At 39.6% G+C, this 14,657-nt stretch overlaps 1 protein-coding gene across 4 annotated transcripts in view; it reads left to right on the top strand.

The window, feature by feature from the left end:
• Positions 1 to 14,657, top strand: part of CDH11 (cadherin 11) — a 177,913-nt gene that overhangs the window by 109,293 nt on the left and 53,963 nt on the right. For all 4 annotated transcript variants that reach the window (XM_033218672.1, XM_033218671.1, XM_033218673.1 and 1 more), the window contains one exon: positions 9,745 to 10,144. In XM_033218672.1, the coding sequence (XP_033074563.1) occupies positions 9,917 to 10,144 (228 nt within the window). In that variant the 5' untranslated portion in view covers positions 9,745 to 9,916. The remainder of the gene's footprint in view (positions 1 to 9,744; positions 10,145 to 14,657) is intronic.

The raw sequence follows: 14,657 nt of genomic DNA, 5'->3' as shown, positions 1-14,657 counted from the left end.
ACTACATGCCCTCCTCTCTCAAGAAACTTGAAGAATCCCCTGTGCCTGTGCTGCCTAGATGGTAGCCAGTAGCCCTATGTGGCCAGTAAGCTCTTGCAATGTGGCTAGTCCCAACAGAGTTCCTTTAAATATAAAATGTACATTAGGTTTTGAAGGCTTAGGACAAAAATATATAAAACGTCTTGAGAATGTGTATATTGATTCCATGTTAAAATGATATAATTTGGGGCATACTGGGTTAAATAAAATACATTGTAAAAATTAAGTTCACTGATTTTTTGAACTTTTTAAAAATATGGCTTCTAGAAAATTTAAAATTACACATGGGACTGACATTATGTTTCCATTAAACAACACTGTCTACTTTTTCTCATCTCGTCACATATACCTATTATTGCATTTAGCAATTTCTATTGTAATATTGGTTTCTTGTTTCTCCTTAATAGACAATGGACTCCTAGAGCCCCTTCATGAGGCTTATTCTTTATTGGATTAGTGCATGGTATCTGGGGGTTACAATATGTATTTATGCATTCTTGTTGAATAAACAAAACTCTTAACTCATCTTCTTAGTCACCTGCTGTGGACCAGGCCAAGTTCTGTGTTACAGCAGTAAGCAGCAAAAAAAAGGTCCCCGCCTTCATAGACTTTACATTTTGTGAATGATTACCATATGACAGGTACTGTACAAAGTACACGCAGTGTCTCTTTTTCTCTTGGCAGTCCCCCTGTGAGACTGATCCTAGAGTTCCCCTCCTCCTCTTTTTTTTTTGAGATGGAGTCTTGCTCTGTCACCCAGGCTGAAGTGCAGTAGTGTGATCTTGACTCACTACAACCTCCGCCTCCTGGGTTCAAGCAATTCTTCTGCCTCAGCCTCCCAAGTAGCTGGGATTACAGGTACACACCACCATGCCAGACTAATTTTTGTATTTTTTTTAGTAGAGATTGGGTTTCGCCATGTTGGCCAGTCTGGTCTCGAACTCCTGACCTTGTGATCTGCCCACCTGAGCCTTCCAAAGTGCTGGGATTACAGGCATGAGCCACTGCGCCCTGCCGGGCTTTTCCCATTTTTTTAATTTTTATTTTATTTTTTATTTTTTTTTTGAGACGGAGTCTCGCTCTGTCGCCCAGGCTGGAGTGCAGTGGCCAGATCTCAGCTCACGGCAAGCTCCGCCTCTCGGGTTCACGCCATTCTCCTGCCTCAGCCTCCCGAGTAGCTGGGACTACAGGCGCCGGCCACCTCGCCCGGCTAGTTTTTTGTATTTTTTAGTAGAGACGGGGTTTCACCGTGTTAGCCAGGATGGTCTCGATCTCCTGACCTCGTGATCCGCCCGTCTCGGCCTCCCAAAGTGCTGGGATTACAGGCTTGAGCCACCGCGCCCGGCCGCTTTTCCCATTTTTAACAGGGCACCGTGGAGACCTGTAGAGGCTGATTTCCACCTCTAGTGTAGTGAGTTTAAGTCTTGAGCTCTAACCTTCCAACTCCTTCTGACTCCTGAGCCCATCCTCTTAACTGTTTAGTAAGAGCTGCCACTCCTCACCTCCATTTCTCCTGCACACCGGTGACAGCTTGGCTCCCCTCAACCCCATGACTAGAAATTCTGGATGAACTCCCATCGTTCATCCAGTAAAGTCCTGATTCCTAATACTGGAATTTAAGGACCTGTCACAATAGCAGGGACTCTGCATTGTCTAGCCCCAGAAGGCTTGATTGCTGCGATGCTCTAGGTCACTGGGGCCTCAAGTTGTATACAACGCAGCCCTGCCAGCTGGGACCTAGACCTTCACAATGAGATAAAAACTTCCGTCTAGGCAAAGTCACTTACTCTCAGCACAGACTCACAAGCCCCTGCAGATATGCATGGGAGACCTTTTATAGGCTATTTCCAACCTCCTGTTTTGTAGAAGGAGATAGTTAACCCACAGGGAAAAGTATTTTTTCTAAGTTTGCACTGTGGTTCAATGGCAGAACCTAGGCTAGATCACTAGCATCTTGGCTTTGGTCTAGAGTTATTTTTCTTGTCTCAGTCTTAGAAATTCAGAGAAGGCATTGTCTATATCTGAACAAGTGATTCATGCAGCTACATTATTTTAGTCTTGACTAGCAGAATCACCAAACTTTTTTCCTTTTGATTATGGTAGTTTACTATGTTTGCTGTTTTGATGACAAAAGAAATCACTCAAGTGAGTTTACATACAGGAAGCTTGTTGTCATTCAAGGGCATTACAAGTGATCTCACAGAAATTCAGGAACAGATCAGTAGCATGGGCTCCATGAAGACAGCTGCTGAGGGAGTCTTTAAATTGCCAAGATCTTCAGATGCCGTGTGTTCTGCTATTTACATGACTCAGAGACAGAGGTCATGTTTGTTTCTCTTTAATTTGTAACTGGTTTGCTGTAAGCCTTGATTTCATTGAAACATTGGTCATGAGATGTCATTTGGTAGTTACTCCATTTCTCAAGTTCCTTGTAACCTTCCTATTTTAGTTCCCTTACTAACTGCAGAAAGTACTTGTTTTCTTTCAGTGAAGTTCCCAAAGAAATCTGATTCACCCATCTTATCATTTGGAACTAGGCTGAAACAATCAACGGTTGGTTTATGATTTACTTGTCATTGAACTGGGTGTGGTTTAATGAGCCATGGCCCAAAGTGGGAATGGAAGCTCCAGGCATTGGAAGTTGTGGATATGGGAGTTTACTTGCAAGAGGTTTGAGTGGGCAAGTATTGAAATACAGGACCGATACTTTACAAATTTGTCTGCAGAAGTGTAGTCATGGATTCCTTTGTGCTCTTGCACATAGTCCTATCTGTACTGAACACATCATATCATCATTCATCTGCTTAGACAACAGTCTCAGTATTGTTTGAGAACAGTCTACATACTGGAGGTACATTGATGCCTGCGTATCCTCAGAGTTCAACCTAGGCCTGGAACCATTGAAAGGTTATTGCCAAGTGAAGGAACAGACAAATAAAAAAAGCTTGATGCATATTTACTGCTTGGAGACAAAGGGAGGTTTACATATAGGCCTTTGATACCACAAATGACATTACACCGCTTTGCTCTAATCTTCCCTCAGGTATCTTAGCTCATACAAAAGAACAGATGAAACTAAAATCTATTTCTCTTTCCACACATTCATATAGAGTATTTATTCATAGTTAGAGATGACACTGCAGACAGAGTTATTTCCTGTATGTGTTGATATATGTTATTCATCTTAATGATCAACATTTGAAAATATTACACCAAGGAAAAGATTGTCTTAAGGACAGAGTAGAGTACAAATAATAAGTTCTTCATTGCACATATTACACTTAATCATGTTATCATTTGAAGATGATTTAGTTACTTAAATAGATAAATTATCACTGAATGACTATACAAGTTTCAGGTCTGGGGTGTTACATTGGATTCCTATAATATTTTGTGGCCATGAGACCCTAAGAATATAAAATCTGATTGTATTTATTTAAAAAATTAGTGGAAGTCACATCTAGCAAACATTATGTTATATAGCAAATAAAATTTTTGGAGCTGAGATGACCCTTGGAGTTGGTCATGCAATCTTCTTGTATTGAAGATTGGGAACAGGAATAGCCAGGTAAAATAGTCCAAAGTCAAGCTTGGCTTCTGCAGTCCTGTAAACTTGCATTTGAATTACAACATTGTCAGTGATTCAGGGTGTACTTGGGTGGGTTACGTAAGGACACTGAGCCTCACTTTCCTCCTAAAGTCTGAGTGATATATATATATATATATATATATCAAATATATATATCACACACACACAGATATATATATATATATCTCACATATTATATATATGCAGTTGTGGTGAAAATGAAATAAAATAATGTATACCAAGCCCTGAGCATACTGTCCAGCACTAGAAAAATCAAGCACCTGACAAAGGATAGTATCTACTTTTATGACAATATAATGTAAATCATGAGTGCTGGAACCAGGATTTGAACCCAGCTTTGCCTGACACAGGTAGTGAATGATCTTTCCACTTTCAAAGCAGAACTTCTGTCATTCTCTATCCCTCCAGAAGCAGAGACTCAGATCTCCACTGAAGCAGTTTTAAAATTTCCACTCACCTTTGCAGAGCGCTGGGGTCTTTGATAAGGGGCCTTATTTGCTGCCTACTTTAACATTTGAATTTGGTATTAGAAATTGGAGCAGCATATGCCATAACCTTTTTGCAGTCTCTGCTGTGTATTTTGCACCTGAGAGGAAGTGATTACCCCAAGCTTATGCCTTGCTCCAAGTCTAGAAATCAGGGGAGAAGAATTACTGGGAAGTGTGACTCAATAATTCTTGTAATAATTCTTCTCCCTTATTCTCTGTGATTTCCACAGACATGGCATAATTCCTGTGATTTGATTTGAAATGAGAGACCAGCTCAGTGCTGAGTGATGAGATCTGAACGGGGAATAAAATATGCTTGAATTAATTTGCATAATAGAATTGGATTGGTTACAAAGCTGTGTTTGTTGAAAGGGATACCAGAGCCCCTGAGCTCACCAACAAGGGGACTTTGCAGATACAGAATGGGGTTTTGAGCTCTGGTGTGGGCCTTGGTAATATTCTTAATGTAATAATAACCTGTCTCTAACTGTAAATTAGCTACCTGGAAATGAAAAAAACAGGTCAGCCCATCTGATCCTTCCAGCTCTGTGGGGAGGGCACAGCTGAAAAACCAAATCTGCTTGCTTTCTGCTAAGCGCTTTCGTCTTGCATTCTCCACCCAATAACAATTTCCAGCAGGAGTCCAAATATACTTAAACACCCGTATATGTCATTTTCTTTTACGGAGACAAAAGCAGGCACAGCAAGAGAGTTTTATGCTCAAGATGCGGTAGCTTATGACGGGCTATCTGCTCTCAAGATAGAGGGGTGAGCCTTCCCTTTCGAGCTGGTGGCTTTGCACATCTGTTTTCCTGTCATGTTATTACTGCTGTGACTTTCAACAACATTTATTTTTCCCTCCAAGCAATATGCTCCCATCATAAAATAAAGTCCTCCTATATGTTTTAGTAGAATCCCAATGCTTAGGCATCCTGGCATACTGCTAAAAAGTGTTTTAATGGATTGTTTAAGAACTACCTTGGGGGTCTTCATTAAAACCAGTTAGAACATTGATATATTTCCCTAATTATTACCAACATCAAGGTCTCCTTAGGAGGGCAGCCTCCTATTAATTTTCATGGGAGATTCCTACTAAGTCCCTACTACTGAATACATCAATCAGTTCTCTCAATTCTAGAAACATTTCATAAACCGGAACAAAACAAAAAACAAAAACCACTCTGAATACACCTTTTCTAACGTACACATTTAGAAATTCTGAAACAGGTATTTAAAATAAAAACCAAAGATCAAATTTTGTATCATATGTTGTTTAAGGACCTGGTTATACTACGTTATTGATGGTTATTGATGGACTGATGTAATTACCTCTTGTTCATCTTCACTTTGGTTATTGATATAAAATGCTTTTTCCTTCTTTTTGGTTTGGATAATTTTTTTTATTATAGCCTACTTATCCATGCTACCAAAATTTAAATTATCATCATTTTAAGGCTATTGTGTCTATTTGTATTAGTGTGCCTAAATTCGAACTGCAGCATTCTCTTAGGTAAAATTGTAGAGGGTAGGAATACAAGTCCTTGAAACAAACATTCAGAGTTCAATCCCAGCGCCTTCATTTGCTGGCTCTGTAACCTTGAACAAATTACGTAATTTTGATGTGCCTCAGACTACTTGCCTGTAAAATGGGAATAGCAATAATGCTACTTTTTAGGATTTGTATGATTTGATGACTCAACTCATGGAAAACATGTCCAAGAATGTTAGGCAGATAACACCTGGCAAATTTTAACTATTATTAGTATTTTCATTCTAGTCCTGTTATTAGTATACACTGAGCTTCAATGGTAATTTACTTCCCACATTTAGCTGGCTTCTAGGTTACTGCTTTTTATCACAACATTCATATAATTTCCTTATGAACTTCAAACTCAAACAAATGACAAGAGTTGTGGTTGTTCACTGGTTAAGAACATGGATTCTAGGGCCTGACGCCATGGGTTCAAATCTCAGGTCTGCTATTTACTAGAAGTGTAAGTGTGCATAAGTTGTTTAATGTGTCTGGGACTCAGTTTCCTCATCCTTTAAAAGAAGAATATTCATGGCTCCTATTCATAAGGTTGTTATAGAAATTAATAGATGAGTACTATTTGTAAAGCTTTTAGAACAGTAGCTAAGGAAAAGAACTTGCTACATAAATTTTCATTCTGAAAGTGAATAATATTTTTTTAAAAAAATTATGTCTTAAAATCAATCTTATATGTACCTAAAATTAACCATAAAAATAACTTACTGTATTACATATAGTCATATAAGCATTTAAAATGACGGGCCATTGCTCTTAAAAGCAAGTTGATTCAGTATTCTTTCCAAAATAAGAAAAGAGATAATTTAATCTTTTTAACAGATTGAATGTTATTGTTTATTAATCATGTGGAAACTCTTAAATTCATTAGTATTAAGCTAGACATTTTTTTATACAAGAAAAAAAGTTGTCATCTTGTTTCAACACTTCTAGTGTTAGAAATAATTGTGCTTTACAGCAAAATGGCAGCCAGAAGAAAGAGATGAAGAAATATCAACTTTAATTAAACCCTTTCTTTCTAATACACTTCACAGCTTATATGCAAGAATAATTTATCACTGTGTGAATGAGCATTTAATACTTGGCATGGTACAAGATGGGCAGGGATCTTGCCTCACCATATGCTGTTTCCTTTTTCTTTCTTCTTCTTGAGTTTTCACAGAGTCAATGTCAAGTTTGGAGTTGAAATTTGAGATTCAAATCATATATTAAAATTTTATTGATGGCCTGCTTTGTGCTCAGGTGCCAGACATATAAATGTAAATAAGATATAATCCCATCCATTCAGAAGTTTACAGTCTAGTAAGGAGACACTGTATGAATCAGAAGAAATGCCCCTCACTAGTTCACTGAAACTCTAATTGTGAATATGAAGCCATTTGAAGAAAATTTTCCACAGGCTTCATTTTACAGAGTGAGACAGAGCCTCTGAGAGTAGAATCAATGATGTTCCATGGCAAATTAGTGCCAGATTCTCCACCAAATCTTGAGTTTCATGACTTCTGCCCAGAAATCTTTCTGTTGTTTCATATTGCCTCATTTTAGCATCTAACCCCTCCTAAGGCCTTCTTTGTGCTCTTTCCAAACAGTCAGTTTGGCTTTCTAGAAACAGCATCTGATGTATTATTAAAGTGCCTGAATGTAAGGAAGAAGTTGCTAAATGATGACACTGCCTTTTCCATCTTTCTCTCTCTCCCATGTAGCCTTTTACATATCCAAAAGTGTCTGTTTACAACAAATATTAAGATTTCAACTCCCCTATTCCTTGAATAAAGACTAACATAATACCATAATAACATAATACAAAGTGTTATTGAGAAAAGTGACAGTCACCAGGCATTAACTGCACATCTGTGGCCTCCCAGATACCACTTTGCCATATTACAAAGGAAACAGAAAGGCTTGAGCTGGTATAGTCAAAGGTCATCAAAATGGAATGGATCTGTATCTACAAATTATAATTTCACCAGTTCTTTTATTTTCTAGGTTGCTGAGGTCAGATGGCTATGGTATCCCAAGTAACTCATTTGTTCTCAATTCCCATCTTGGAGAAAGCACCTCATCACCCTCTTTGGGGCATCTCCATGTTCAAGGCATGGGTACCCTTACAGTTCCATGTGGCTGAGGAAGCCTCACAATTATGGTGGAAGGCAAGGAGGAGCAAGTCACATCTTACACGGATGGCAGCAGGCAAAGAGAGAGCTTGTGCAGGGAAACTTCCCTTTATAAACCTGTCAGATCTCCTGAGACTTATTCACTATCATGAGAACAGCATGGCAAAGACCTGCAACCATGATTCAGTTGCCTCCCGCTGGGTCTCTCCCACAACACATGTTAAATTCAAGATGAGATTTGGGCGGGGACACAGCCAAACCATATCAGACCTTGACCCATTATTTCTCCCTTAAATATTTCCGTAACCATCAGTGGTTTCTTGAGATCTTCCCCTGTATTGTGACACTCTGGGAAAAGAAGAAGGAGCCTAGTATATGCCCAGTTCCCAACTCTGTGTTCAGGCCTGTATGGGTGCAACAGTTCTTGTCATCCTCATTGTTCACATGAAAACATTGAGGTTCAGAGTGATTGATTGGCATGCCCAACGTAACCCAGATTGTAAAATATGGAAGTGGTATTCTGATCCATCTGCAGCTGACCTCTAAGTCTATGTACCTTCCACTATGCCAAGATCCATGCTCTTTCCTTCTTGCTCCCTTTTTTCCCTGAACCATTTCACCCAAAGAAGATAGCAAAAAAATTAGGTGATGACAGTGATTCCTACAATGCCCAATAAGTTTTTCAGTTTCATTTAGACCCGGATGCTGAAACAGAATGTTATCTTCAATATCAATGTGTCATCCTCCTGAAAAAGAACTATCTCAGGTTCTCTCACATTGGTGGTGAACTCATCTGATTCTCTTTCTGGAGTCTGAGTGGCACTCCAGAGAGAGAAGGTGATTCTCCAGAAAACACATGTATGGTTCTAAGAGAGGAGAACAAGCAAGGGGAATTCCTTAGAGAAGAATTAAGTTTTCAGCATGAGAAAGTCCGATGAAGAAGTCCAGAACCCAAGGCAGAAGTTAAGGACTGCCAATGAGAACCAGAGTGCTGGAGAGAAGACAGGAGTGACTGTAGGTCAGAAACCTGTGAGGAGTGTAGAAAGGTGAAAGGCATTACTGGCTTATCCTCACTGGTGTTGAGTAGCTCAGTCATGGCTGGGTGCTGGGAACACGACCTTGGGCTGGTTAATAGGACATACTGTTTTGTTTTATTTTCCTTCTCCTAGTCAGTGAAAGCTTGTAAAATATCCTTTCTGAGACTTCCAGGCTAAGCAAGGTAGGATCTTTGGCTTCGTGGATGGATCTTTGCCAGACAAAAGCAAATCTTCCTCCTTGAATTGACACTATACCCTTAACTGATTTACCAAAGAGACCTTGACCCATTATTTCTCCTATAAATATTTCAGTAGCCATCAATGGTTTCTTGGGATCTTCCCCTACATCCCTTCTCTAACAGGATCCATTGCCTGCCCGCCTTCTTCATTACTACCTCCAGGCATGCTGAACGTCTTGGAACACACTGTGCTTTTGGATGTGATGTTCCTTCTGCACAGAATGCCGCACTTTCCTTTCTTATTACAGCAATTCTCACTAAAGGATTGAGTCCAGCCATCCATCCTCTCCCTGAACTGAACCCCAGTGTGGATTATATGTTCCTCATCTGGACTCCTTTAATTCCCTGTTTTCTTATTAAAAAACCATATATAAGCACAGTTTTGATCAATTATAATAACAGATAAATATGGAGTGCTTACTAGTACCAGGCATTGTGCTAAGAGACTTATATGCATTACTCATTGAATCCCAGTGGCAGCTTTGTAGTGGGTACACTCTTATCCTCACTTCATAAATGAGCAAGCTGAGCTCAAAGCAGTCGGTGAGCTTCCCCAAAGCCTGTAGTTCCCACGTGATAAAACTGATGCCCAGTCCTGAAGGCTTACTGAATGGAATGGAAACGAAATGGGGATTCGGCCTGCAGCTAATCCAACCTCTCTCTGCTTGCAGAAGCTGACTGGGGACGTGGGCAGCCCTGACGTGATGAGCTCAGCCAGCAGAGACGTTCCATCCCAAGAGAGGTCTGCGTGACACGTCCGAGAGGCCACCCTCGGCAAGACCACCGCACGGTTGGTGGAAGGGGTGACAGCTGCATTCTCCTGTGCCTACCACGTAACCAAAAATGAAGGAGAACTACTGTTTACAAGCCGCCCTGGTGTGCCTGGGCATGCTGTGCCACAGTCAGGCCTTTGCCCCAGAGCGGCGGGGCCACCTGCGGCCCTCCTTCCATGGGCACCATGAGAAGGGCAAAGAGGGGCAGGTGCTACAGCGCTCCAAGCGTGGCTGGGTCTGGAACCAGTTCTTCGTGATAGAGGAGTACACCGGGCCTGACCCCGTGCTTGTGGGCAGGGTAAGGCTGCCTTCCCTTAATCCTGAGCTCTCCATCCCACCATTGGAATAATCGTCTGTGGCCAGAAAGAAACAAAAGGCCCACAGGCATCTAAGAGAGAAAACACCAATGGCCTGAACAGCCAGTAAAACCACCCAAATATTGTACATAATATGTTATTCCAGACTTTTAAAAAAATTAATAGACTTATCCATGTTGAGAATACTTCTTAGGTTTTTCCATTTAGTTTTATGGAGTTATATCATAAAACTCATTTATCATATTATTTAAATATGGGGTCTCTCTCTGTTGCCCAGACTGGCATGCAGTAGTGTGATCATAGCTCACTGTAATCTCAAACTCCTGGGCTCAAAGGATCCTCCTGCTTTAGCCTCCTGAGTAGCTGGGACTACAGGCTCATGCCACCATGCTTGGCTAATTTGTATTTTATTTTATTTTTTGTAGAGAAAGGGTCTTGCTGTGTTGTCCAGGTTGACTTCAAACCCCTGACCTAAATGATCCTCCCTCATCAGCCTCCCAAAGTGTAGGGATTGCAGGCCTGAGTCACTACGCCAGGCTCAAACTCCATTTTGAATGACTGCTTAATAGCCCATTAAACAGACATAGCCATAATTGGTTTAACCATTTTCCAGCTGAAGGCATTTCCCTGACCACACCCTAATCCCAACCTGAATGCTCCTCCTTTGGACCCTTTATCATAGCTTTCCTTTGTGTATTTGATGTGTCTGCTTATTAATCTGTTTACTTGACTAGACCTCAAGCTACTTTGTGTCAGGGGCAGTGTCATCCTTGTGTACTTATGTCCTGGTGCTAGATCCAGCTTTGAAGAGATGAATGAATATGTATCAGAAGGTTGGATGTGGTTTTATCCCTGTTTCCACAGGCATGGTAAAACCCAGTGAGATGACTTCCCATTCCAGGCTCTGTGGTCTCTGTGTATCCCTTACAGAAAAGTGCAAGTATAGAAAGAGAGTCCAAAATACAAATTCAAGAGAGTTTGGAAAATTACCTACCCACTAGCATTTGTAGTAAAATATACAGTTATCTTTCAGATGACAGTGACATTAAAACTACAAAAGATATGTGTGGCTAGTGCAGTGGCTCACACCTGTAATCCCAGCACTCTGGGAGACTGAGGCAGCTGAATCATTGGATGTCAGGAATTCGAGATCAGCCTGCTCAGTATGGTGAAACCCCGTCTCTACTAACAATACAAATATTAGCCAGGCATGGTGGTGAGTGCCTGTAATCCCAGCTACTCCAGAGGCTGAGGCAGGAGAATCACTTGAACCTGGGAGGGAGTGGTTGCAGTAAGCCGAGATGCGCCACTGCACTCCAGTCTGGGAGACAGAGTAAGACTCTGTCTCAAAAAATAAATAAAAAATGAATACATAAGTGAGAAAATTATTAACAATGCCAGTTAATATGAACAATATTAATAGTATTATTCATTACTAATGCAATTTTCATATTTTTTGTTAAAGTATGTTTATTATTTAAATTTAAATTATTATTATGAGACAAAGGCCTCCATCTCAAAAAAAAAGAAGAAACAGAAAACAAAAAGATCTTTAGATACATAAGAACTGAAATCCTATGCTGTGCTAGGCAAAATGTAAACTAGATTAAGATAGCTCCTGACCTCAAAGAGGTCTAGTGGAAAAGAGACAGTTACGTAAGTAATTTAAAAAATAAAAATAAAAAAAGGAAAATGAAGAATAATGAGGAAATTCTATGTAAATGATTATGAATTTACATAGTAATATTTGGGAGAGATGTCAAAGGAAGGTTTCAAGGAGAACATGGGGATAACCTGTAACCTAAAAGATGAGTAAGAATTATCCAGTGGAAGGTAAAAGGGAAAGACAGTAGGTTTGTGGGGTTTCTGAACCCTACTGATTTCTACAAAGTTATCTTAATTGTTCTTTTACATGAGAACAGCACTTCATATTCACATAATTGACATACTTGAAGGAGATTCGTGTTAGAATCTCAATGACATTGTGTAAGTTTGGAAAAATTTCTTCTTGAAGATGTACCAAAGGAATTTCACTCATTTATATCCCAAATGGAAATATGTGGAAGTCGACGTGAGAAATGGAAATGGAAATAATTGGCATATGGAATTCCCCAAGTAGAGGAGATGGGCTGTGTGCCCAGAGAGGAAAAATAGATTTCAGCCATGGCAAGGGATGTGGAGCTTGAATGATGTGAAGGGCTGTGCATGAATCATTCTGAGATATGAATAGAACCTTCTGCTTTGGGGACTTTCTCAATGGGAAGCAGTGTGTGTGTGTTCAGGTTGGGGGTTGCAGAAGAAACAGGATCTGGAGAGTCATTTCAGCATCTCTGTGGAATAAGCAATTGTCATGCCTACTAGAAGAAAATATAGAAAAAAAAGAGGGAAAAGGAAAAGTCTAGTATTATTCATGCTGTGTGACCTTCAAAACCTAGGTGCGTGAGAATGAATCTGATGTCGGGTTGGATAGGGGAAAAATAAATAAAGTGGTTGGTCCTGTGGACCTTTCTTTTGAAATGTGCTGAGACAGTTCCCTAGAAATAGGAGGGATGGAGTAGATGGTTTATTTCCTAACAACCTTTGATTTGATGACATTCAAGGTTGAATACTTAAGATGCCCTGAAAAAGTGAAATTTGGTAAACCATGGACTTTCAGATTTCTTGTGGAAATACAGCCTGTGTCATGCTGTGCTATGCAGAGAGGGAAGCCATTCGTCTTTGGAGTTAGGAATTGGCTGTGTATGCCTCAGCAACTGGATCCCTTGATAGCGCTGAATGGTTTCTGAAACTGTGTTGTTTTGTTTTGTGTGTGTGTGTGTGTGTGTGTGTGTGTGGAGCCTAGTATGTATCCGTGTCAACTGTATAAATCATCTTTGTTAGATACAAAAAAGGGAAGTTATATCCAACTTTCTGACCTGAAAACAAAGTAGAAAAATAATAGGAAATGTTTTGTTAAATTTTTAGTTATTTGGCTGATCATGAAATAGATCTGGTTAATTTTCAAGAAACTTGCCAAATTTATATGTAATGTATGAAGGCCTCTAGAAAGATTCAATGTCTGGGCATTCCCATTAAAGTCAGCATTGTATTTATACTTTCTTGTTTCTCATTCGTACGTCTTTGCCCTTAACTTCTGCCAGGTCTGCAGCAGGGTAAACAGAAGAACAAAGGTAAGCCTCCCCTGAGATGGGAGTGGGGGCAGAAACTTTGCCTTCATTAAGGAAACTTGACTGAATGAAGATTGGGACAATTCTGTTCATCTGTCCTAGGCCATCAAACAGCTTTGTATTTTACTGTCAAATGGACTTATTCATCAGAAATGTGTTAGCCATAATTTCATGACAACACATTGTTATGAATAATAAATTCTGAAGAAAAGTCTGTTTATTTTTTCCTCCGAGAAACAAAGAGTACTAAAAACAAAACGGTCTTTGTAATTTGTACCTACAGGTAACTCCCTGAGCTGAAATAATGGGGTTTCACTGAAGCACTGCAAATCAGTTAGATATCTTTGGGGAAATTGAAAGAAAACAAAATATTTAAAAATCAATGTATTCAACCTTGCTTTATGAGCAAGGTCTCTAGGCCTTAGTCTCATAATAATAATCATGAGGTAAGGTCTCTAGGCCTTAGTCTCATAATAATAATTTAAATTGAAATAATAAAATACCAATTTTAACAAAAATATGAAAATGGCATTAGTAATAAATAATACTATTAATATTGTTACTATTAAATGGCATTGATAATAATCATAGTTTTTATTTTAATTAATTAATTAACTAAAATTAATTAAATTAATCGTGCCTGGTTAATTTTTGTGTTTTTTCTAGAGATGGGGTTTCAGCATGTTGGCCAGGCTGTTCTCGAACCCCTAACCTCAAGTGATCCACCTGCCTCAGCATCCCAAAATGCTGAGATTACAGGCATGAGCCAATGTGCCTGACCTCTTTTTTATTATTTTAAATACCATTTGAATAAAGCTCTCTAGTTTGCAATGGGTTTTCTTACTTAGTAGGTAGAAGCAAGGTCTTTTTCTCTACTTGACTGCTCTTGAAACCCACTAGAACAGTAAAAATAATGCTTGCTTTTTCCCACAAAGGGCAGAATGAGGACCAAGGAACTCATATTAAAATGACAGCTGCAGAAATTAAGGTTGAACAACAAGGTGGGGTGAGGAGTGTTTTTGCTACAGGAAAACCAGATGTGATTTTTGGGAGACTTTCATATTTGAAAACACAGAGCAGAGTGAGGTGGAACAGAAGATGGTTGGAAGTTAAGAGACCTAGTTGATTTCTTGGACCTTACAAGTGTGAATTTAGGCAAATATCATCTTATCTCTAAGCTCTGTCAAAGAAGACAAACTTGGGGATGTTTAAGATTCTTTCTGACACCTAAGAAATTGTATACATACCAACCCATACAACTAGTCCTACCTGCCTTTAGGGTTAGGATGGACACTTCTTTCAGGCAGGCCACATCCCCAAATCCTCA

This window comes from Trachypithecus francoisi, unplaced genomic scaffold, assembly GCF_009764315.1.
Source record: "Trachypithecus francoisi isolate TF-2019V2 unplaced genomic scaffold, Tfra_2.0 Lachesis_group10, whole genome shotgun sequence".
Classification (NCBI taxonomy): domain Eukaryota; kingdom Metazoa; phylum Chordata; class Mammalia; order Primates; family Cercopithecidae; genus Trachypithecus; species Trachypithecus francoisi.
The sequence above is the reverse complement of the archived record's forward strand: the minus strand, read 5'-3'. Positions and strand labels throughout refer to the sequence as shown.